Source organism: Danio aesculapii, chromosome 8 (assembly GCF_903798145.1).
Source record: "Danio aesculapii chromosome 8, fDanAes4.1, whole genome shotgun sequence".
Classification (NCBI taxonomy): Eukaryota; Metazoa; Chordata; class Actinopteri; order Cypriniformes; family Danionidae; genus Danio; species Danio aesculapii.
The window spans coordinates 29,368,794-29,395,648 of record NC_079442.1 but is presented as its reverse complement, the minus strand read 5'-3'; the positions used below and the strand labels follow the sequence as shown (position 1 = coordinate 29,395,648).

The 26,855-nt window shown below is 34.3% G+C and overlaps 1 protein-coding gene across 1 annotated transcript in view; it reads left to right on the top strand.

Moving 5' to 3' along the window:
* The window catches only part of cpne5a (copine Va), a 128,105-nt gene that overhangs the window by 67,374 nt on the left and 33,876 nt on the right, over positions 1-26,855 (top strand). Inside the window, 6 exon segments of the mRNA XM_056464336.1 lie at positions 5,621-5,724; positions 7,607-7,711; positions 17,213-17,254; positions 19,224-19,299; positions 20,995-21,048; positions 23,471-23,532. Coding sequence (XP_056320311.1) covers positions 5,621-5,724; positions 7,607-7,711; positions 17,213-17,254; positions 19,224-19,299; positions 20,995-21,048; positions 23,471-23,532 — 443 coding nt within the window.

Genomic DNA, 26,855 nt, shown 5'->3' with positions numbered 1-26,855 from the left:
ATGAAAATTACTAAAAGTGTGTACTGTAATGTAACTTTTGCAGCAAGGCATGTGCATCGAATCATTCATGTTTTTAAAAGCGCGAAAGAGATCGCATGCTGTTAGTGTGTGCGCTCAGCCTAAGAGATGAGCAGAGCACACACATCTAAAGTCATCTTAATGTGAACACTTTAATGGTCAAATACATGCAAATTTGTGTCAAAACACGTTGTTTAATGATTATTCATATTTACCCTCATTTATGTAATAAACAAACGAGTTGAGAATCAACAGACATGTGAGAGTGAAACCATGAATCAGAACGCTTCTGCTCTTAAAGTGACAGAGCGCAATATTTCTGCTACCGACTGTTTTTATCATTGATCAAACAACAAAAAGACAAAATCACTCATTGCTCTTGACTGAAGGACTTTTGTAGCTATGATTAAAGATTTTCTTACAGTGAAGATGCTTAAAGCACAGTTTCTTTCATATTTTTATTCTATTGTATTTATTTACCTTTTCTTATTTACATGGAGGAAAATAACTGTATATACAGTTGAAGTCAGTATTATTAGCCCTTCTGAATTATTAGCGACTCTTTTCCTCCCAATTTTTTTTTTACTGGAAAGAAGATTTTTTTCAACCCATTTCTAAACATAATAGATTTAATAACTTATTTCTAAAAACTGATTTCTTTTATCTTTGCTATGATGACAGTACATACTATTTTACTACATATTTTTCAAGAGACAATCATTTAGCTTAAAGTGCAATTCAAGGCTTAATTATTGTAATTAGGCAAGTCATTGTAAAACAGTAGTTTCTTCTGCAGACAATCCAAAAAATATATTGCTTAAGAGGGCTAATAATATTAATCGTAAAATAGGTTTCAAAATATTTAAAACTGCTTTTATTCTAGCCAAAATAAAACAAATAAGACTTTCTCCAGAAGAAAAAATATTCTAGGAAATACTGGGAAAAATTCCTTTCTCTGTTAAACATCATTTGGGAAATATTTATAATAAAAAAAATCACAGGAGGGCTAATAATGACTTCAACTGTATATCATTTTGAATAATCGTGATTACAATTATGACTAAAATAATCATGATTATGATATTTCCCATAATCGAGCAGCCCCAGTATGTGGCAGTTTTTGCCCCACTGACTTCAATTATAATGACATTTTTTTGATTGCAAAGCCCTGACATGCATTCTTGATTGGTTTTCCCTGTTGAAAGGGGGTAAAATGTGTCATTTTTACTGTTGATCATCAGTCGGCAGAATTAACCCTTTAGATATCTGTCTGATATCTGATATCTGTATCTGTATGTGTTCTGAAGTATTGATTCTGATATTCTGTCTTTTATATAAAGTTCTATGGAGTGAAACAGCAGATTGTACTGTGTGTTCAGAAAAACACTCACATTGTTCTGAGAGCTGAGCTTCTTATTTTGATTTTCTCAGACATATCAAGATAAGTGCGCAAATGTTCTCTAAAAATGTGATTATAATGGAAGTCATTAGGTCAAAAATAGCCACAGACATAACCAACAGTTAGTAAATAAGTGTTCAAAGCATTTTCCCCAAATATGTGTCAAAATAGGATTTGTCACCTAACCATCATTCCATTTGGTTAAACACAGAGAAGGTTGTGCCCAAATTAAAACTCATAATCATCCCAGAGCGGATGAAAACATCACTAACAGCACTCAAGTTTTAATGAAATCTGAGGAATTTATGGCCCCATATCTGAGCTTTTTTGACTAAATTTGAATGCTGTACATTTTGTTAGTTATTCAAAGGTTTAAATGTGAATAAATGTGAATAAATTAAGTCATACCTCTTTAAAAGACTTTGACTAAACTTTGATTGTTTTTTTGTTTGTTTGTTTTATCTCTTTACAAACATTTTGAAGCATCTGAGATTTGGCTAAACCAAATTTAAATGAAACTTTCAAATTTCAATTCAAACTTATTCAAAAAAAAAGATGCATTAATGTCTTATGGTTTGGAATGACATGAGGCGGCATTTTCATTTTGGCTCAGACTAACCCCCTTGAAGTGAAGCATTTCATCTCTAAATAACAATGTGGCCAAAGACCAGCAGCATCAGCTGTGCTTTTAATGCCTGTCATTAATTTGACTAACTATGCTGACATTAAAACGGCATTCACACTTGAAGTTCAGTTCTCTTGGTTTGTTTGGTTTCAGACCAATAGAAATGTGAGACAGTTGTATAGAATAGTTTTACACATACCACAACTTCACATGTATCACAAACTATAGATATGTTCACTTCAAGTCAGGAGTCCAAAACAGGTTTTCTAATCAGCAAATATGCAAAGAGACACTACAATAATGAACAAAGTGGTGTCAAAAGATTTGAAGTTACAAAAAACAGAGCAAGTTTTTACATTTAAAAGAGCATTGCAAACAGATGTTGACAACCACAGAAGGCATGAAGACACTGTCTGTCAGTTTACAACCTTCTTTAAATGTCTTCTTTTTTGCTTTCACAAATCAAAGATGCAAACAGGTTTGGATGTGAACAAGTGGGGGTGAGCAAATCCTAGATGGGTTATAATTTTTTAGTGAACTATCCTTTAAATCGCTCAAATAATAAAGGCTGGATTTACTGCCATTGGCTGATATTTGACTTTTCTCTGCTCAAATTGTTTTTAGCTTGAATTGATCTTGCCACTAACTTCTTATTTATGGGATCATAATCGCTGTGAAGGCTTAGTTTGAATGGGACCATTAATCATGTGCAAAATCCTCCACATGTTTTAGTACCAGCCGCGAAACAATTCAAGCAGGATATCCTACTGAAAGGTAAAGTGCTCTCTCAGCTGCCAGATATGATGTGAAAAAGTCATTCCCCATGGTCATTCCCCTGCATGTTCAACAGTAGATATACCATTAAAACTAATGGCTTCAAATCATTTAAACATCACACCATGCCATTTATGTCTAATGACGGTGGTCCCTATTGTGTCGATAACGTGTCTCTGGCCGGAGAAGCCCTCAGGTTTAAAGCGATGTCCGTCATTACTAGAAGGTCATCAACTAGAAGCGTCATGTGGAGGATTCTTTTGGAAGTGTCGAACAGTTCTCCATTGGTCTCTTCTCTCACTTACGCTCTTCTCTCTTCACTCACTCCAGCCTACAATTTTGTCATTCTCTGAATGGCACTCTCTGTGCAAAATGGTGTTTAGCGACTAATTGGTTCAAATGGAATTGATGCCTGCTGATGTCAAGGCCAGATTAACCATTTGGGGCACAAAATAACCATTTAGAGGCCTCAAACTACCCCCCAACTCCCCAAATAATAACAGGTATTACTGTAAAAGTATGTCAAAATACTAAATAAATTTATGTTGAAATCCTGATCTGATTTTTTTCTGTATAATTATTTGTATATTAAAATAGCTCACTATAAATATAAAAATTAGCACTTTTAAAAATATATATTTATTTTAGTTTGTTTGAGTACTTTCCTTATGACATTTGTCATTTGATTAGTTTTTAATATCCCTATATGAATTAACCCAGGCTTTTCTTTATTTATATTTTTAGTCCGTCATTTTACATTTTAGAATCCGTTTTTTGGATGAGATGATAAACTGAGATCCTTACTCTCTATGGTCTTTAAAAATCCCATGGCACTTCTCGTAAAAGAGTAGGAATGTAACCACGGTGTCCCGACCAAATTTCCTCTATCAGCCTTTACTGATCATGGCCTCCCAATTATCCCCATCCAACGAAATGGCTCTATCACTGTCCTCCACTCCCCCAATAGCTGGTGTGCGGTGAGCACACTGGTGCTGTTGTCCTGTGGCTGCCATCGCATCATCCAAGTGGATGCTGCACACTGGTGGTAGTGTGGAGAGACCCTCCTCATGATTGTAAAGCTCTTTTACGATCATGGCCATACACAATAAATCCGCTATACAAATACACATTACATTATATTACATCGTCATTTTAGTACTTAAAGATGCCATAGAATAGAAATCTGCATATACTTTACTTGAATAATAAGAGTCCTGTATATGGAAATGGAATACTGAGAGTTGTGAACACCGTTGTCCCCTTATTGTCATGTAAAATCCTGGTTAAAAACAGAACAAGTGTAATAAAACACCAACTCTGAAAATCCATGTTAATATGAACATCACAGCCATTTTGATTGGCCTGTTATACTTACTTTGTATGAGGGACTGACTTTGAAAATAAGACCAACATTCCAGAGCTCTTACGTAATGCAACCACACAGGGAGTATCTCATCTCATCACATCTTCTCGTGAGAATGCAAAATCATACTCTGTGTGTGAGTGTGTGAGCATCAGGCACTGACACAAGCTATGGAGCATCAGAGCAGAGCACATTAATATTTCATTAATTATGACCATTCCAAACATGGTCACAACTGAGATTTTCATTCTAGGGGCAGTTCTTGTAGTTGTTAATCGACATATAAAAGAGTTTCTCCAGAACTTTTGTACTTATCCAAGCCATATACCTACTATGTAGATATCAGAGAACAATTTAACGAATTTAACGACAATTTAATGAACAAATGCACTTTGTGGCAGCTTTAAGTTTTAAGGCAATAATTAGTGGGGTTTGAGATGATTAACGTGATTAGCATTATGTTAACTACATGCTAATAATGCTAGCATCATGCTAGCAGGTTGATTAGCATTTGTAAGCATGATGCTAACACAATTAGCATCATGCTAGCTACATGCTAATCATGTTAGCATCATGGTAACAACTCAATTAGCAAGTTGTTAGCATGATACTAACAACATTAGCATGTAGGGGAGGGTAAACTGCCTCAGGCAAGAATACAACCCAAAATGTCTCCATAGACTTTTGGCTCCACAAAATGGCTGACATCCAAAATCCCCATAGACTTAACATTGGCACAAATTTTCTGACATCAGATATTTGGATGACGGTGACGTAGAAGCTTGGGGTTGGGCTCTTTTGACCCGGCCTATCAAGCCGGTATTGGATAGTGACATAATAAATTTGTACACACTCCCTAGCAACGACTTATACCACCCCAACAACCATATAACAACATTACTAAGCCATATTTCAGGACATGAACTCTATAGAAAGACAGGGTTTGGGTTCTTCTGATTCAGGTTGTTAACATTTCTTTTGTTTTTTGTTTGTTTTAAATATTCTGATTGAATAAGGGTCAGGCATATTTCTTCTAAAATTGAGTCTGGGTCAGTGGTATTTTTGTGTTGAATCATTCATTAGCATGTGATTTTGAGTTCTTTGAAAAATAGGCACTTCTCTTACTTTTAAACCCTTTTCCACCAGAAATCATAAAGATAAATGGAGCATGAATGCAGGTATCTAGAGTACATGACTTAAAAAATGTCTGTGTGCACATGTGGTTCTGCTGTATAGACACTGTGAGGGGTAAATTGCGCCTGAGGGCCCTGAATCATTTATCTGTGCGGCACAAGAAAAAGCAATGTGCCTCTGATTTCACTTGATTTAGCCACTCTCTGCACTCTTTCTATCTTTTGAATTCTGTTTTTCTTTCTTATCCCACTCGTTTTTTTCTCTCGCTTTCTTTCTTTCATTCGTTCGTTCTCTCTCTTTCCCACAGGACTGTGCCACAATGCAGTTCTGTGCCAATAAGCTGGATAAGAAAGACTTTTTCGGCCGCTCTGACCCGTTCATGGTGTTCTACAGAAGTAATGAGGACGGAACGTGAGTTAGCTCTCTCTCTGTCTCTTTCGCTCTCACTAACTCTGACAGCGAAGCTTGTACAGGGAAACGACATGTCTTCTTCCTAAAAGTAATGTCAATGGAAAGTCTTAGAAATGTCTAAGGAAACAGTTCTAGCAAGTAAAATCCTGTCAAACGTCCCCCGAAGTGCCGTGGAACATGTAGCTTTGTTTGATGTGTGATGTCACGTGATTTCATCTGAGACATGAAGACTGAAGCTCCTCCCCGTTTTTTTTTTTTTTTAAATAACCCTTGGCCAGTGCTTCCCACAGGTTTGAAATTTACTTGCAGTGGTGGACTGACTAAAACACATCATTTACCCATATAACATAAATAGTTAACTATATGCGACAAACAAATCATATTTTTATTTTTAACAATATTTATTATGATAAATAAAATAGCACACTTGAAATGAACTCTGGACCATCTGCTCATTGTAATTGGGAGTATGGGGAAATAACACATGCCTGGCCATGGAACAGCTTGGAAGCCAATTGTCTAATTACTTTTGGACCCTTAACAAGTGGGAGGCACATACATATACAAACTGTTGTAATAACAGCATTCACATGATTTGGATGTAAATACCCTCAAATTAAAGCTGACAGTCTGCAGTTAAAGCACATCTTGTTCATTTCATTTTGAACTCATTGTGTTGGTGTATAGAGCCAAAAATGTTAGAATTGTGTCAATGTCCAAATATTTGTGGACCTAACTGTATTTTTCAGTCAGTTTAGACCACTCATTTTGTCCTCTCCGAGCATATAGTAACATTTTTTCTGAGTCATTTAGATTAAAGTCATAATTATTTTATGTTTCTCTCGCTCTTGGGCCTGTGCATGAGCTGTCAGCTGCGGAGCCCAGTGAAAGTAGGCTGAAATAAAAAGGTAATGCGAAAACGCATAACGGCAGTTTTAGAAAGTGAAAGCAAAAGCTGAATCTTGGACATTTTAGGAGCTTTAGAAACCCTGGCTGGATGACTTTGTAAGTCCCAAAAAGGCGCATCTCTGTGGGTCTGCAAAGCACGTGAGATTATTGTGTGAGTGTTGACAGTTCACGAAATGGGTAAACGAGAGAAGATTTTCTACTACTTAATCAATCGTGGATATTTGGTTATATTGGGCAGATACAATAAAAGTGTAAAAAGATGATAATAATAGTAAAAGTAAGTCACTAAATATGCATGGGCGTCCGGTAATATATTGTATCTGGGTGGCCCACCCAAGTAAAGTCTATGTGTTGGAAGCAATACCAATATCCCAGCAGATTTGTTGAGCTAATAGGGATTTAAATGAGTGTCACAAACTGTAGTCTGTATAACCTTTTCTGAATTCAAGTTGGACTGAAATGTTTGTGGTCTGCGCAACTTGTGCATATTATTATATTAGAATATTAGATTCGAATTTCAAGTGCTCTGTGATGTAAAAAAATTATTGATTCTTATTGGCTGTTATGACCGTCTAAGGGTTGATCACAACAGAAACGAAAAGAGCCGATACCAAATAGATTTTGAATTTATCAAGCTTGTTTATTTACATGAGATAAGGATATAGTTTGAGGGGTAGACCAGGCCAAAAATAACAAACAAAAATATTTTTGTTTGCTAACTACCTTACCTAAATAAAATAAAAATGATGTGAGAAACTGTAACTGACCGTAACTATAAGTCTTTTAAATGTACATTTTTATACTAGTTTTGGAGCACACTCGCTTTTAACACCTGAAAAATATACATTTTGGTTTCAGAATCTTGTTTTTTTTCAATTAGGGCTGGCAGTCTTCCAACCTCCTGTATGCAGTATAATAATGCAACGCACACTGCTTTGTTTGAGATTGACACATTTGTGTTTTTATTCCTTAGGTTCACTATCTGCCATAAAACAGAGGTGGTAAAGAACACACTGAACCCCATCTGGCAGCCGTTCACCATTCCTGTCAGAGCGCTCTGCAATGGAGATTATGACAGGTGCTCTCACACAACACACACACTCTTGCATGTCAGCGCGCAGTGATGTTCGTGCGTCTGTCGCCAATGTTAGCAGGTCTTATTCTCTAACTGTGTGTGTGTGTGTGTGTGTGTGCGCGTTAAAATCCTGCGTGTAAAAGCTTTCATGTGGTTCCCTGTATATAATATTTTTAATTTATTTAATTATGATCAAATTTAAAACCTTAAATTAAATAACATAAATCACAGAAATATTATATTATATTATATTATATTATATTATATTATATTATATTATATTATATTATATTATATTATATTATATTATATTATATTATATTATATTATATTATATTATATTATATTATATTATATTATTCTGTTCTAGCTTGATCTGACATGCAGTTGATTACTTATGCTAGCATGATGTATCTTATGGGTAATGCTGTTATAGTGGAGATGTTTGGGCATCCACTATGCAAATTAATCTGTTGACCCAAGCTCCCATATTTATGCTTTTGGGTTTAAAAAGGATCAACATTTGTATTCATACACTCTTGTGAATCATTCAGAAATTTACCATGAAAACACGAGACCCAGCGTACTGTATGTCTGTGTCGAGAGGGATCGTGTCCCTGTGCTCTTTGATTCTGTCGTACATTGAGACCAGACTGCCGGTACTCATTGCATCAGCATTATTTGATCACACACAGCCTTGTTCACCAGGCTGCACGCTTGTGATTTATGTGCTCTACAAGGACACATTATTTTTTGCTTTGTACTTTCTGTGAATCAGATATTTGTGTACGTGTTTGTGCTGCATTGTTTTTTGTTGGTCTCAGTGGACTTACAGATTCCAGCAAATCTGGTTTATTAGTTTTACATCAGATTTGTCTTACCAAAGCCAAAACTGGAATTAAAATAACAAAATGACTGAAGATTGTGGTTTAAAAATGAGTAGACAACAATGAAGAAAATATAAAATACATTTTTTAAATTGGGAGAAATCAAGAAGGCTGTCTGAAAGTAGGGATGGCCCGATCAGGTTTTTTGCCCTCGAGTTATTTGATTTGATTTGATTGATTGTGTATGGAAAGCATCGTTGATGCACCGAGATATTAAATTGAACTGAATCGATGGCATGATAATCGTAACCAAACCGAACCGTGAGACAGTGTAGGTTCAAACCTCTAATATATATATATATATATATATATATATATATATATATATATATATATATATATATATATATATATATAGCGAATTCGAGTCTTGATTGGGAGGTAACGTCCGATTCTGATCGAGCTTGAAACCCCATGATTGGGCCCGATTTCCAATCACGTGATCAGATTTGGACATTCCTATCTGAAACATTACATTTAGTTGAATATTTGGCAAATTTAGATTTTTTTATTGAATATTAATATTGAAAAAAAGTTTTGTAAAAATGTCAATATATATTGTCCATGTACACTGAGAAATTAATACAAAAAATAAAATTTAAAGCAGCTCGTTTATGCATGTAACTGTATGTACTTTTCACTGCGCGACAGACACTTTGTTGTGTTCATGGGTATGTGGTAGGGGTGTGTGTGTGTGTGTGTGTGTGTGTGTGTGTGTGTGTGTGTGTGTGTGTGTGTGTTGGTCAGGATAAAGCTTGCAGACAATTTGGCAGCTGTGTGTCGTCTGAGAGCTGTCATAGCCAATCAGAACACAGGGAACAGAAACACCTGCCATCCAGTGCCCACCTGGCCTCTGATCCTGTGTGTGTGTGTGTGTGTGTGTGTGTGTGTGTGTGTGTGTGTGTGTGTGTGTGTGTGTGTGTGTGTGTGTGTGTGTGTGTGTGTGTGTGTGTGTGTGTATGTGTGTGTATGTGCACAAGAGAGAGACAAAAGAGAGAGAGAGAAGTGAAAGGGAAAACTCCAGCTGTTGTGGTGCTGTGCTAATTATTACCTGCTGTAAGGACTCCAGCAGAGAGGAGTATTTATATTCCTTTTTTCAACAGAACGGGGTCTGTAATAAGAGTTTTAGATGCTATGCAGATGCTAATATATGGGTTCCGAGTCAGAATGGTACATAATAATAATGACTTTCAAGCAATGTGTCAAAGAGTCTGATATCACGGCATTCATTCAACGATTGTATGAAATGGAATTGTAGTATACAGCATAAATTACAAGTATCTTTAAAGAGAAGAAAAAAAAGAAAGAAATGGGGCTTCTTTTAGTTTGTTGAGAGTTGACTGGAGGCTTGAAATGTTATGGTTTGCTATTGGTTGAAACTGCCCCCATGCCATTAAACACCTAATAGAAGTGAAGGGACAAAGTTATTTCGATAAAAGGTTACAGGGTTATATTATTTGACTGTATTGTACAGTATGTGTACATACTTTGTGCTACAGTACACTTACATTACATAGGTTAAGGTTATGTCGGAACTGCATGATTTTCAAAGTCATGAATCAGTCAGATGTTTTCACACTGCATGACTATCTGGGGTAGTGTTTCCTCGCTGTTTTGTTTACACTGCAGGATGGATCAGCGACAGGGGGTTTCACACTGCATGACTTTAAAATAAGAAAAATTGCTGATAATTAAGCCTCGGTCTGCAAACTACGCCTCACAACCAAACACATGCGAGAAGTGACATGCAAACAATGCAAGGTCACGTAGTATATCTTTTGTTATTAACTACATAATGAGAAAAAAAACAGGTAGAAACTGTACCTTTTATGCTCTCCTGGCCCTTGAAATGAATTAGCCATTTCTTCTCAACTTTTTTCTTATTTGACCTGGTTGTGATATTGCTCAGAAGACACGTCAAACAGACACGGGTGCTCCTGCCAAATTTTTTAGTAGTTTTTCCTACATTTTTGGGCTCCAAAAACACTGAAAAGAAGTGCTTTTAACTTCTCCCCCATCCTCCCGCTGGCCTGCAGATACCCATACTTGTGGATGATGCTCTCTGATTGGCTGTAGGTGATCACTGACGTTATTTTCAATCAGAACACATTTCATATGACATGATTTGAATCACAGACAGCTCCAGATATTTAGCATGCCAAATATCTCATGCGTGTCAGCGACTCATCTGCGATTCTCTCAGATTGTGTCTTTGATAGTTCACACTGTGTGACTGTTTTTCGCGTGAACGAGCACCGATTTACCTGTGATTTTAGGCATTTGTCTGCGATTTCTCAAAACCTGTTGGCGAGTCAAAATCGGGGTAAAAATCATGCAGTCTGAACTCGGCATTAGGGAGAGTACCAAGTTCATAAGTATGAAGTATGAACAATATGAATGTTTCACATGTACATACTCAGTGTTGGGTAAGTTACTTTAAAAAACTTACTGGAAAATTGTAAGCTGATTACATTACTAATTATTTCATGTAAAAAGTAATCAGATTACTAATTACTTTACTTTGAAGTTACTTTAAAACATATGAAACATATAAAAAATACAAAATAAACTGCAGCTCTTTCAGTAATTTAAATTTCACTGAAAAACATTTCAATGGGTTGATCACAGCAGCTTGATATATTCAAAAGACTTAAAGAGATAGTTCTCATCGTTCACTTGTTCCAAATCTGTTTTTTTGTTTTTTGTTTTTATTTTTTTTGGCACAAAAAAGACATTTAGAAGAAAACTGGATACCTGCCTGTAACCATTGATATTAATAGCATGAAAAAGCACTGCAGTGTTTGGGTGTACGGTGTTTGTCTGAGATGTGTATATTCCATACAAAGTATGAAGTTGATCACTCGGTTCTAGTCATGTGACTTGCGTTTTTCAACTGTGTGTGCCTGGAAAATGCAAGCACTCGCAATATGCTCCTAATATGCACATGCCTCCATTGGAAAGAACGAACTTGCGTGCACAAAAGATGTGATATGTAAATGGCCCTGTTATCAGCTACATTTCTCTTCACATTCAGAAGACACCTTCATTCTCTATCTTGCACAAAAATCCCATTTGAGCCGCTGTGTTTTTGGGCACCGGTGTCCTCCTTGGTGACAAGTATTGTCGTAGAATGCTTTCTGTTCACGTGCTTAAACAAGTTACTGGTCGAGTTAAAAGCAGTCGAAAGTTCTTTAGGGACTGGACATAAACCAGATTTCACAGCAATATTTTTGTTTTTACACTCAATGAAATTAATGTCTGTTTTCTACTTAAAGAAGCAACCACTCTCGTCAGCAACCATTTCAGCTTGCTTTCTCCAGCAATTTGAAACCACATGCTTATTAACTGATATTGCAACGGAAAACGTGATTTAAAAGAAGCATTTTTTTCTAAAAAACTATATTTGTTCTGAAAATAATGCAATTGCACTGACTTTAGTAACTATAATCAAAATACACAAAGTTAAAATGTAATTTGTTACATTACTGCGTTCCCCAAAATTGTGATGAGAGTACTTTAAACTGATGTAGCTCTGATTGGTCATTGACTTCCAAGTTATCAACAGATAAGACTGTGATTGGCTACAGTGCTCAACACTGGGCAAATCTGTTATAAATAAAAGATGATGCTGTCTTTAATAGACTGCAGTTTTCAGAAGAAAATTCTCCGCAGTGGTGTATCCTGATGAATCTATACATGGTTTGTCTCATAAGCATATTAAAAACATTATAGAGACATTGTTAAACACTTGAATTTTACAACAGCGTGTCTTTAAGAGGCCGGTCATGTCCAATTTTTAATAAGGAAACTCAGTTTTAATATATATGAAGGCATCATGATTATAAGCTAAGGCTGTGCTAATAAATTCATATGCATAAACCTATCTCTCTCATTGACCATCAGTGTGCCTCTTTTGCATGCATGTCTCCTACTTTTCTCTCACAAACTTGTTTTTGTGGCATCAGGTTATCAAAGAGGAATGGGCCTCCTTTAGGGGTCTTAAACAAATGAGAGCAAATTTGGTTTGATTGACAGGAGGGGAAGCCATAATTTGCCCATAGTGTCAAAACTGATCTGCATCTGTCTGTGATCTTAAAGAGAGACAGAAACAGCACTTAACCCTGTCAATCAGCCGCGCTCCTGGGAGACACATTTCAGACTTTACAGAGGAAATGACTTCAGGCCTTCCTGGAGGATCTGACACCTCTGGGTGCTTGCTGGAAAGTTGGAGAAGTTGTTTTCTTTAAGAATGTGCTAAAAAATGGTTATGTTTACAACTGAAGGCTTTTGATGTATAAATGTGAAATTCAGAACATTTACACATTTTCTAGTTTTTTATCCTTGTTTGAATTGATGAGAAATTGTGTTTAAAATAAATATGATTTAAAATATTTCAAATATATTTTTTTAAATGTCCTGGTACATTATTTAGCTGTAATTATATTATAATTATTACAGTGCTTAATTTTGAAATAAATCATTTCCGGAACAAAACCAGGAAATAAAAGTTACCGTGACCGATGTCCATCACACAATTTCAGTTTTCCCGGAACATGACATCATTAAACGGTGATAGCGCAAATAAATTATTTAATTATTTTGTGCCATATAACATTATGGGTCAATAATGAATAAAAACAAACATGTAGCTACAAACATAAATCTTATGAAACATCACTATTCAGGGACCAACACCACTGACATTCAGTTCACTTCCAAGTGAAAAAAAAGTCACTCAGTCTAATCTTCAAGAAGAGCCTAAAATGACCTCTTCCGTCATGTTTTCTGTCTGACTTGAAATTGATTTGCTTCTGTCTCCTGCTATCCTGATCCAGGGGCTCAGTTTCATCTTTTGATGATGCTCATTATCAGATTTATTCGTGGTTTAAAAAAATGAAAAGATGATTGACTGCCTCTCTGCCATTTTGAAAACACCAATATTATTTAGGCAGGCCCATAGACTGTTAAAGAGGCAGGCCACTATGCTGTTACTTTGATTGTAAACTATGGTGGCTGGAGTCTCTATTTGCACGTTCAGTACTATGGAGTCAGCAATTACTAAAGCACTTTCATCAGGTCTCTTAGTGAGTGCATCACTGAGGAGGCTAAACCTCTTTGATGTTGGAATGGACATACTGGACAGTGTTTTCTCTCACCTGTAGATGCTCTCACAGTAACCAAGCCGTCTCACTGCGACAACGCAACAACCAGAGCCGAACAATGTGCAGGGTATGCCAGGCTAGTCACATTCAAAACCTTATCTAGAGTAGTGTATGATTCTATGAGTGTGTGTGAATGTGAGAGTGTGTGGGTGTTTCCCAGAACTGGGTTGCAGCTGGAAGGGCATCCACCATGTAAAACATATGCTGGAATAGTTGGTGGTTCATTCCGCTGTGGCGACCTCTGATAAATAAGGGACTAAGCGGAAGGAAAATGAATAAATGAATATAAGAAGAATATACAATTTTGACAGAATTATGTACAGTATATTAATATATACAATATTTGCATGTATGTAATATGCTGATTTTGGTCCCAAAAAAAATTATAAGTTATAAGTATATGGTATAGTCAAACCCAAAATTATTCATACCCCTAGCAAATTCTGACTAAAAGTTACTTTTATTCATCAACCAAGTTGTTTTTTTTTAACAGGAAATGACACAGGTTTCTCCCTAAAGATAATACGGCGTACAAGATGCATCATTGGGGAAAAAATTTTTTTGTAGCTTTTATTTACATTTAAACCAAAACTTTGTCTTAATTGTGGGCCTGACTGTAAATAAACATTATATAATGTGAGATATTTAATCCCATTCCAGTTTGTTTTGGTGGTATTACACAGTATTAAAACATATTGAAGTAGTTTTGCTGGTTAAAGACCTGTGAAACTACTGCTTGCCTACAGGGAAGCAGGTACTGATAGACAGGATGCGTGCCGTATGATCTCTGATGAATCTGCTGCATCTGTTCATTTACACCAGAGTCAAAGCAGCAGATGGAGAGTTTCCTTGTGTACTCTGTGGAGTTACTTAGTAGAGTAGAGAATTCTTTCATCCCAGCTCAGATGATGCTGCTGTGCTACTGAGATTTCATTTCTACCTTTGCAGAGTAAACAAACTGCAACTGATTCTAATCAAGCAAACAGAGAAAACAGAAAAGTCCTAATTTGCCAAGCACATATTCAGTTTTTTAAATCACAACCATATATAATAATATAATATAATATAATATAATATAATATAATATAATATAATACAATACAATACAATACAATACAATATAATATAATAATGTAGTATAATATAATATAATATAATATAATATAATATAATATAATATAATATAATATAATATAATATAATATAATATAATATAATGGATAAAAATCTGCTCTACTTGTTTAGCTTGTTCTGCAAGCCTTTATTTGATCCAAAACAATAAAATTGTTGTATTTCTTTACTGTTTTATTATTAATAAACCTATATAATAAATATATAGGTTAAATAAATAAATGTTTTCTCTTTGAATACATTTTGAAATGCAGTTTGTTTAAATTTGTTTAGCTTTCTTTGATGAATGGAAAGCTCAGAAGAACAGTATATAATAGAAGTAGAAATAATCTGTTATTATATAAATGTTTTTATCATGAATTTTAATCGATTTAAAACATCCTTAATAAGTAAAAGCATTAATTTCTATAATTTCTTTACAAAAAATACGAATTTTAAAATAAAATGATATTGATTTCAAGCTAATAAAATGGTTTAGTGAGATCTTTTTATTCAGCAAAACATCTTTTGACTGGAGAAATCACTTTTTCGACATATTTTCATCTGCAAGTAAATGCTCTAAATGATAATTCTAATTGATATTTTCAAGACATGTTATAAATAATTTACTAAGATGGGAATTAACGAAGTACAAATACTTTAACTGTACTTAAGTACATTTTTCTGATATTAGTACTTTACTGTTTATTTTTTGGCAACTTTTACTTTTACTCCTTTCATTTTTATACAAATATCTGTATTTTCTACTCCCTACATTTTAAACCACGCTCGTTACTTTTGTTTTCATGTGTTTGGTGACAAGATCTATTATTTCCTGTCATTGCGCAATATGAACGCATATTTGATGCAATCAAATTTGTTTTTGGTTATTGCGTGCTGCAGTGCGCAGCTTTTTCAACCAAGGATATCACACGCCGTGCGTGGTCTAGTTTATGAAGATTACTATGAGAAAGGCTAGGATGACTATGCAGATGAGACAGAAGGAGACGGCGAATTTAAAATGGCCGATGCTGTCCTGTTTACACAGTAATAAGACACCTTTTGCTCGTTCGGATCACATGTTCACATTCCAGTTCAAAAACATGCTATTTAAATGCTGAAGCCTTTTGTTCACTTCCGATCATACTGCACAGGTTTTCACCTATACCGCATGTCTTTGGACTGTGGTTGCAACGGGTACTTTTTACTTTTTGGTTTTAGGCCATACTTCTTTACTTTTACTTGAGTACAACAGTGTAATCAGTACCTCAACTTTTACCAGAGTCGTTTTAAACATGAGTGTCTGTACTTCTACCTAAGTAAAGGATGTGTGCTATTTCCATCTCTGATAATTTATTAAAGAAAACATACCTATAAGTTGCAAATCCAGAGAACTAATGCTAACTTTGAAGTGGTTACTTAATATTTTTACAGCTGTATATATAATTTAAATATAATACAATTTTCAATGAAAAACAGAGTGAACTGAAAATAAAATTACTTGTACAAAAGAAAAAAATGAAAATAAAACTTTTGTAACAAATCAAGTCCCTGTTTCGGAACAAGGTAAACAATCAACACCCTGAGATTTCTTCAATATGTCTGCATTTTTCAGAATGTTTGATTTGATTTAGTTACTTATTTATTTTAGTCAATGGACAACCAACAGCTTTTTTACAATCATGGTATGGAGACAAAGGTTGAACTTATTTTGAACGATCCCTTTAAAAGCATTCGTAGTGACACCAGCATTCCCAACATACACTGCCTATTTCCACAGGGTTACAAGAATGATTGGCTGACTTGCGTATAATCATTCTAGCTGTCTGTTTTTTGTTCATCAATTTTCATCGTAGTGGTAAACACAAGCACATCCCTGCATTTCGTGATAACAAGTGTGTGACATGCTTTGGCGCCAAATGCCGTTTAGAGCTATTACCCTCGAAAGCCATTTTTATTAACGAGGCTACAAATCTCTGCTGCCTCTGTGTAATTGATCGCGTTAACTTGCTTTGAACAGAATGAGTTTCTAATTATTCTGAACTTCAGATGTAATTAATGTTGAAATGAAAGTCCCTGCGTCCTGTCAGGTGAAGTGACGCTTCATGGCTGCTCTGTGTCAAAGCCAGCAGGTTCAGTCCCTACCGACTGCTGTTTAATTCAGGGTGCACTGTCTAGATAATGGCCTGTAATTGGTTGGTTTTAGCATGGAGATGAAAAAACACAGTGAGAAAGAGTCTCTCAGACCTATTTTAATCAGAAAGCGTCCATCAGTTCAGCTGCTGCTCTCTTTTCAGTGTCTGTTTTTTACATTTTTTCTCAATTCTCTCTCTTTGAATTTTCAGGTCAATTAAAGTGGAGGTGTATGACTGGGACAGAGATGGCAGGTAGAGAAACCGCACGTTTATAAATAAAATACATTTTAATGTGTGGATTTTAGAACTTGTCACATGTTTCCATTTTGAAATGCATCATGTTTCCGTTTTGGCACGCTACTCGAGTAGGTAGGTAGATTTGAATGTGAAAAAGTATGTTCTATATAGCATGAATGTGGGTGGTTTTGAATTGAATTTGGACTCATTATCACATGACCTACCCATGTCGGTTGCATCGCTTCAATTGCTAAATTCCCTCGTGTTGCCTCAAGAGATGGTAAAGTGTTCACTGGATGGATAATTCAGAATCTCACTGGAAGTATGTCACCCGGGTCCTTCTTGCTTTTTATTTCTCAAATACTATGAATTCTGACATCAACTTACATACTGCTTTTTCACATACTATATAGTAGGAGATTAAGCAATTTTGAACTCACTGTTTTGTAATATGTAATATCTTTTTTTTTGGAGTTTGTCATGTTTCCATTTTGGAACACCTCATATGTTTCCATTTTGAAACATGTAATATTTCCATTTTGGAACACATCATATTGAATTTTTTTACATTAATCACGTTTTCATTTTGGAACACATAACTTTCCATTTTGGAACACCTCATATGTTTCCATTTTAGAACATGTAATATTTCTATTTTGGAACACATCATATTGAATTTTTTTTACATTAATCACGTTTTCATTTTGGAACACATAACTTTCCATTTTGGAACACCTCATATGTTTCCATTTTAGAACATGTAATATTTCCATTTTGGAACACATCATATAGAATTTTTTTTACAATTATCACATTTTCATTTAGGAACGCAAAACATTTGCATTTTGGAAAACACAACATGTTTCCATTTTGGAACACCTCATATGTTAACAATTTGGAACATGGAACATTTCCACTTTGGAACACGTTATATTTTTTTTTGTTATATTAATCATGTTTTCATTTTGGAACACATAACATTTCCATTTTGGAACACCTCATATATTTGCATTTTGGAACATGTAATATTTCCATTTTGAAACACATCATATTTTCATTTTTTTTACATTAATAAAGTTTTCGTTATGGAACACATAACATTTGCATTTTGGAACACACATCATGTTTCCATTTTGGAACACCTCAAATGTTAACAATTCGGAACATGTAACATTTCTACTTTGGAACACATATCTTCATTTTTTTATATTAATCACATTTTCGTTTTGGAACACATAGCATTTCCATTTTGGAACACACAACATGTTTTCATTTTGGAACATGTTACATTTCCATTTTGAAACATGTGATATTTTCATTGTTTATATTAATCACGTTTTAAGCTTGTGCTTAAAAAAAGAATTGTTATGTGTATGATTTTTCTGTTCGAAATTTCCATTTTGAAACACCTCATATGTTTACATTTTGCAACATGTAACATTTCCATTTTGGTACACATCACATTTTCATTTTTTTATATTTATCACGTTTCCGCTTTGGAACACACAACATTTCCATATTGGAATGCACATGTTTCTTTTTTGGAATTAATCACGTTTTCATTTTGGAACACAACATGATTCTATTTTGGAACACCTCATATGCTTACACTTTGAAACATGTCTTTTTTTTTCGTTTTGGAACACACAACAGGTTTTTATTTTGAGACACCTCATATTTTCTTTTTTTATATTAGCCATGTTTTCGTTTTGGAACACATAACATTTCCATTTGAAACACACAACATGTTTTTATTTTTGAACACCTCATATGTTTACATTTTGGAACATGTAACTTTCCATTTTGGAACATGATATTTAAATTTTTTCCATTTTGAAACCCTTCTTATATTTCCATTTTGGAACACATAAGATGTTTCTATTTTGGAATAAGTTACTCCATTGATATTGGCTAAAAAAGGATACTTGTATAAAATCCTGTATTTTGATCATAGACAGTAAGAGTGTGTTTGTTGTTTTTTTAGTCATGATTTTATTGGGGAGTTCACCACCAGCTACAGAGAGCTGTCTCGTGGGCAGAGTCAGTTCAACGTGTACGAGGTGAGTTTAGTCTATCACACACGCATTAATTGACCTACACATCAGCCGATATGTTTGGATAAATTAGATAGTTGTAAATTCTTAAAATATTGCGTGTTTGGAACTTATGATGTCGAATTGAATCAAGTGTTGGCTGAAGAGTTATTCACCAGTTTTAATTTTTGGTTGGTTCTTGAAAGTTTCAATTTAATCCCATCCTAAATATGTAGATGGTTACTTTTATGTATTTAAAGTATTAAAATGAACATGATAATATAGAAAATACAATATATAAAATAAAGTTTTTATTAAGGATATTAATAATCATTATTATTCAACAGTTTATGCAAAAAACAAATCATTCTAATATACAAATTTGATATCATTTAAAAATAAGATAGGATTTTAATTATACATAGAAGATATACACTTATATTTATAATTCTGAATAAAAGTACATATTTTCTGCCATCTAAATTTTTTATTACATTTTGGGTGATATTTTTTATGATTAATCACCCACTGGCCATGTATGGACATACATGCACATTTGCACACATGTATTGCCATACAGTATATTGTGTCTTTCTGAGTGTGCTCCATGCAGGTGAGTGGGCATGACAAACCACCTGTAGGATACACTCTTTTCTCTTGTTATGCACCAGGCACTGTATTAGAAGAATTTCTATGTGTTTCTGTGTTTGTATAGCTAAGCTTTTTTTAATATGTGTTTTATATTTTTTCTATCTCTCTTTTATAGCCATATTCTCTAAATCTAAAGTTTTAAATATTTTTATATTCATTTTTATGTTCTATAGCTATAACTTCTATTTCTATATCAAAACATTTATGTGTGTTTACTTCTTATTTTATTCTATAATTTAGATTCTCATTGGTATAATTTTTTTTATAGCTCATGGGCGGTTGTATAAGCATTTTACTGCATATCATACTGTGCATGGAACAAAATTGGAATTTATTATTACTATTATCATACATTAATGTAATAAAAATGTAGATTTTTTTTAATGTTTGATTTATATAACAACATTCTTTTCATCCACATGAACGAAAACAATGTTTGTTGCAGGAAAGTGATTCAGCAATGCATATCATCAAGAGTCCTCTCTTATTTGTGCTGTGATTATCACACTGTCTGCCAACAAGTACAGCAGCAGCAAATGAGTGTGAGACATTGTTTAGGGTGTTTGTGGAAGAAAACAAGAAAAAGCTGAAAGACAATGAGAATGTGTATGACAAACTAGAAAGCACATATGGGTATATGTGAGAGGGAGAAGGAGAGATGCTGAGAGTGTGTGTACAGTATAGGTGTTTGTGTGTATTTGACAGTCCCAGCGGTGTGCTGAAAGCATCTGGGCTTTCCTGGGGATTGAGTCGGACAAACAACACTAGAAGCTGCGGGTGTCACGTCAGCTAAACCCCAATCCATACAAATCACATCATCCTGTCCTGGTCTCTTTGCTGTTAGCCAAGGTTGTGTGTGTAACTGACCTGAACTGGATTTCTCCAAGCATCTCAACACTTAGATCAGTTGTGTCTTTGAAAGTAAAGTGGAGCAGAAGGCAACTGTCAGCCTGGAGATGATCCAGTAGCAGAGATTTTCAGCGTTTCTTTATTTTGGACCAGTGACAGGTCTGATGAGAAGTGTCTCACACTCTTCTTGTAAATCATATGTCGACTTTAAATGTGTTTCAGGTGGTGAATCCTAAAAAGAAACTCAAAAAGAGACGATACATCAACTCTGGCACAGTGAGTGGTCAAATTGCTATTCTAATTAAATATGGGCATACAATTGTAGTTTTGTCTTGTTTTCCAGTTTTCTAAAATCTTTATCATATGATAAGGTATATATATATATAAATGGAAATTAAATTGACAATTCAATAAAATGTAGAAATGTAGTAAAGAAACATGAATTAAGTTTTATGCCTGGAGATTATGGAGATTTATGGAGATTACTTAGAGTATTCCTAACAAACTACAACTCCCAGAACTCTTTGCACCCATCAACTCCTGCAACAGCTGACAGTAATCAGGACACTCACACACAGACACAGCTGTAGCTCATCTTCACTAATGACCAGGACTTTATATTCACCTCACACACATGTTGCTGAGTCTTGTTTACCCTGTGTAACATTTCAAAGCTTTTTCCCTTGTTTGCCGTGCCGTGTTTTGATCTTTGCCTTGCTTTCTCGTTTTTTATTATTTGCCGCCTAGCCTGTTACTAATAGCTAGTGATGGTCAGAGCGAGGCTTCATGAAATACTCAAACTGTGGAAGCAAATGTGTCAAAGCTTTAAAACATTTTGAAATCCATCTCTACAGTGACACCTAGTGGTCATTTTTATGTATTGCTCTGGAACAGCTATTGAGGTATTAAACCCCACATTGTAAAATTGAGGCTTCAAGTGATTAGTAAAGCGGTAGGAGTTCCTGACTAGCATGCAGAGATAATCCAGGGTTTGAAACCCGGGTGATGCAACTATAGGTGATAGTTTTTAAATGCTCTGTTCTTGAACGTGCTTTGTTTTAATGTTGGCCTGACATCCGAATGAACACTTCGTGAATAAATAATTCTTGTTTTGGTCATAAAAAGTAACATTATTAAAATACATCAAGTCATAATTTCAGAATATTGTACAAGTCGAGATTCGAACCTGGGCCATTTGCAGCTCAGTAACTCTGTAGACGCACATGAAATAAAATTTTTTTTCTGACGTTGACATTTAAATACAGATTAGCCAGGTCTCGAAACACTTCTGAAGTGACGAATGCTTTGAATCGCTTCAGTCATGTGACCTGGTGTTTCGAAACACTTTAGTCACGTGACCTGGGTATTTCGAATCACCTTAGTCACATGACCTGTGTGTTTTGAATCACCTTAGTCACATGACCTGTGTGTTTTGAATCACCTTAGTCACATGACCTGGGTGTTTCGGATCATGCTTCAGTGCAGTGTTTTGAAACATTTGCGCTTTGGGATCTCGACACTGTGTCAAAACGTCAGTTTCACGTCAGCCATCCCTACTATTAGCCTGTATTTTGACTGTCTTTTGGATTACCTTTATGCTCATATTTACTCCTGTTTCTGAGCATTGCCTGCATGACTTCTCTGAAATAAACTGTTTGTGGAGCAACTCACTTTTTATATATTATTTAAAGATGTTTAGGTATTTATAATGGAAAACATGACAAAAATTTGAGTAAAAAATGTCTTGCCATGAACTCTCTTTATTTTAATACTATTGTTAGTACAATTATAGTACTTTTTTATCTTTATATTTTCTTTAATTCTTCAACTTAAACACAACAGGAAAAGTTTCAATCATTTTTACTGTAAAGTGTTATTTTATCAATATATTTTTGTTAAAGTATCTAATAATATTTTGAATTAGCTTTTACTTTTAGATTAGTTTTTTTATCATTTTTTATATTATATATTTTTATTTATAAGTTTTTATATTTTTATTATGCTTTTATTTATTTTCATCAGTGGTTTAATCATTTTTATGCTTTATCTTAAAACCATAAAGAAAAGTTTATATGACAACTAACTAAATTTGTCTTAAACTTAAATAAATTCAAGTTTATATATAGGTTTTTGCATTTAATTTCAGCTTCATTTCAGTTCATTGAAGCAAATTGTATTATTGCCTTATTTATTAATGAACAATTTAGTTTACAAATATAAAAGTGAATTACAAAAAATATTGACAAACATTTTCATTCTTAAAACACAAAATACTTTTGTTTATATCTGTTCTTCAAGACCTGAACATCTGGATATTATTCAGATGAATTGCTCAACCATCTTGAGATCCACATCCCTCGAATGAATAGTGCTTTCTGTTTCATACTCTGATAAGAAAAGCAGTGAGGAAGTAATATTGGAGGTCTGGGTGGATAACAGTGATTGATGATCCACAAAGACTCTCCGCATTGACTGCCATGAATTGGCTTTGAGATTATAATCAAAACTCAAATGAATAGTCCGTCACCTGCCTTCCTCCCAACATGGGACGAATCCGTTCGTCTAATGACAACACTAATGAAAAAGACTGTGTGGTGCTGACAGCTGAGAGAAGATGTTTTTTGCATAATGCTGTGATGGATTGTTTCATGGCAGATGTGGTTTGTGTTGTAAAACGTCTGTTCTTTCAATTATCCAGGTGACACTGCTTTCCTTCTTGGTGGAGGCTGAACACACATTCCTGGACTACATCAAAGCAGGGTATGAACAAAAACACACACAATTGCTATAGGCCTGTTGGGATTATTCAGTTAAGGGATACAAAAAGGAATGAAACCAATACTTCTGAAGTTTCAATATACCATTTAATGGTCATTAACACTGCACTGTAAAAAATATCTGTTAATAAACTATGTTGGGGGTAACACCTTATAAATAACACACAATACGTAATAATATTACTTTTTTAAAGTAACGAGTAAAGTAACAAATCACTTTTAAAAATAAGTAATTGTATTTGAGTTACTTTTCAAAAAATGTAACATGAGTTACTCCAAGGGAAGAGATAGTCGGCTCGCATTCATCATCATCAGGTGTTTTTTCACAGCAGATGAGTCTGTGCTCTGTTTCAGTAACTTAATAGCTCAGAATATTGGTTTGTTTCATTCATTCATTCATTTTCCTGTCGGCTTAGTCCCTTTATTCATCAGGGGTCGCCACAGCGGAATGAACCGCCAACTTATCCAGCATTTGTTTTACGCAGTGGATGTCCTTCCAGCCGCAACCCATCTCTGGGAAACATCCACACACATTCATTCACATTCATACACTATGGACAATTTAGCCTACCCAATTTACCTGTACCACACATGTCTTTGGACTGTGGGGGAAACCGGAGAACCCGGAGGAAACCCACGTGAACGCAGGGAGAACATGCAAACTGCCGTGAGGTGACAGCACTACCTACTGTGCCACTGCGTCGCCTATTGGTTTATTTTTTATCCAAAATTGGTATATGGCAGGCTGGAGACTTACATTTTTTGCAATGATTCTTGTTGTAGTAGATTGTTAAGTAGTAGATTGTTAAGTGTAGATTATGTGTAAGTAAAACTCTTGATAAATGCAGGAAACAAAAAAACAGGATGCAGAGCACTACAACCGCACCCCACCTCCAGCTAAACAACAAATGATTGACATCAGTTCACACTATCCAGGTAAAACTATTAATTTGACAAAAAAAAAAATGGTTATTACTTTTATTATTGAGGAGATGCAGCCACTTTCTACTGTAGAAACGGCTACGTTTTGTAATGTAATAAGATTTTTTTTCTTTTGGGAAACAATTTACACATTTGTTAAGGCCACGTAAAAAATTTATTTAATGTATAAACCGCAAAGATTTATTTTGATTGATGTTTTTATTGTCTTACTGTTCATTTTGTTATTAAACATTTTAAAGGTTTAAAATCTGCTTTTGCTATAATAAATTATTTCATGTTAGTACTCTTAGGCTTTATTGCAATCTTTATCATAATGGACCGTGAATTTACATAGCTAATAACACAAAATGTACAAAAGTAGCTAACACATTACTTTACTTTCATTAATTGCTTCATTACTTTACTTTCATTAATCTGTATGTACAGCATGTATAGTTCTGGGCTCAGAAAGTTCTCAAAATGTTATCCTATTTGTTTTTAAAGGAAAATAAAGGTGTAGGTTATATAGGTGGTTGTTAAATGCAGAGCTTCTCTACAAAAAGGTGAAAAAAACCCTGCAAGTTCTGAAAGAGATCAAACCTCAGCCAGGTAAGGAAAAGTAACTCAAAAGTAATATAACGCATTACTTCCCATAAAATGTAACTAAGTAACGCAATTAGTTACTTTTTGGGGGAGTAACTCAATATTGTAATGCACTACTTTTAAAAGTTACTTTCCCCAACACTGTGTTTTTCGCTTATTTATGGTTGTGAATTGCATTATGGGACCTTGATCTCTGCTCTGTCGACTTGATGTTAAAAATTTAACTCTACAGTTTGACAAAGTGACTTTTATTGATATTTTAGTAGTTTGAAATAATAAATAATGTATAATAAATAAAATAGAAAGAAATAAGTCTGTAAAAACAACAAAAAATGTACTGGCAATCTATTAAAAGGTTTTTGCACTATAATATACAACACCAATGCTGACAAAATATCACTTTAAACTATCGAAAATGTGAATAAAAGTCCCCTTTTTAAACTTTTCAAGGTTAAATGTTGTTGGAAAAGAGATCAATGTCTCATAAAGTAATTCAAAAGCTTAAATAAAGGTATTTATTAACTAATATCCGGGTATTTTTTACAGAGTTCCACAAATACATAATAATGCAACAGTTTTGACCATTTCTGTCATATACTGAATGTAATAAATTAATATTTAAAGGTACTTACAAAAGGTTTCAATTACTTTCTAACAATTATTCATCATAAAAGCATTACAGAGCCAAAACAAAAAAGACAATTGATTGTTAAAACTCTAAAACTGACTACTGTAATCTCCATATTCACAATTATTTAAATGACACTTAATCATCAGACAGATTTCATAATCATGTCACCCTCATGTACTCTACACACAAAAATGTACACATGCAGCTGTGTGCGTGCTGCTGGGAGAAATGTGAAGCGTATTTATTGTGCTTAGGCTTTTCTAAAACGCTTCTCAAATCTCTGCATCATAACATGTAATTTTTGTAAACATTCTCAGCGGATGTAAAGGTCAAAGTTTTTGCTGAAGCCATGCGGATGTTATCAGAGTAATGGCGTCAAACAGCTCATCAAACAGCTTTGGGAAAGAGCTGCGGTAAACAAGACCCCAGTATAACCCCTTAAATGCTAAACTGGAACAACAGACAGGTTATTGTGATAGTTACTGTAATCAACATTCAGGGGTTGCCAGGTCCTCTTCAGTTTGCTATGATGAAAGGCTGGCCTTCTGCATGGGTGTCAATGTTGTGGAAAGCATTGATCTTATACTGTTTTCTGATCCAGTGAGATCCAGTATATATATATATATATATATATATATATATATATATATATATATATATATATATATATATATATATATATATATAGATATATATATATATATATATATATATATATATATATATATATATATATATATATATATATATATATATATATATATATATATATATATATATATATATATATATATATATATATATATATATAGCAATAAGAAGTATGAACTTCTGGCCCTTTTTGTCTGTTATCTCTGACATAAAGGCTGCGTCCTGAAGCTGAACAATGCTGTATTGACAGGCAGTGTCTGGAGGTAGAAAGGCATCAGAGCATGTCCAGCTTCGAGGTTTGTTTAAATATCATACTGACCACTAAGATACTGTTTATATTGCTGGATTTTAAAGATAGCATTGTGTGCTGTCTCTTTTTTGTGATGATTAATTGAAAACTGAGATTTAAAGAAATTAATAATTAACTATTGTTAAAATGGCCCGTTTCCCAGTATTCGGTTGCAGCTGGAAGGGCATCCGCTGTGTTAAACATATGCTGT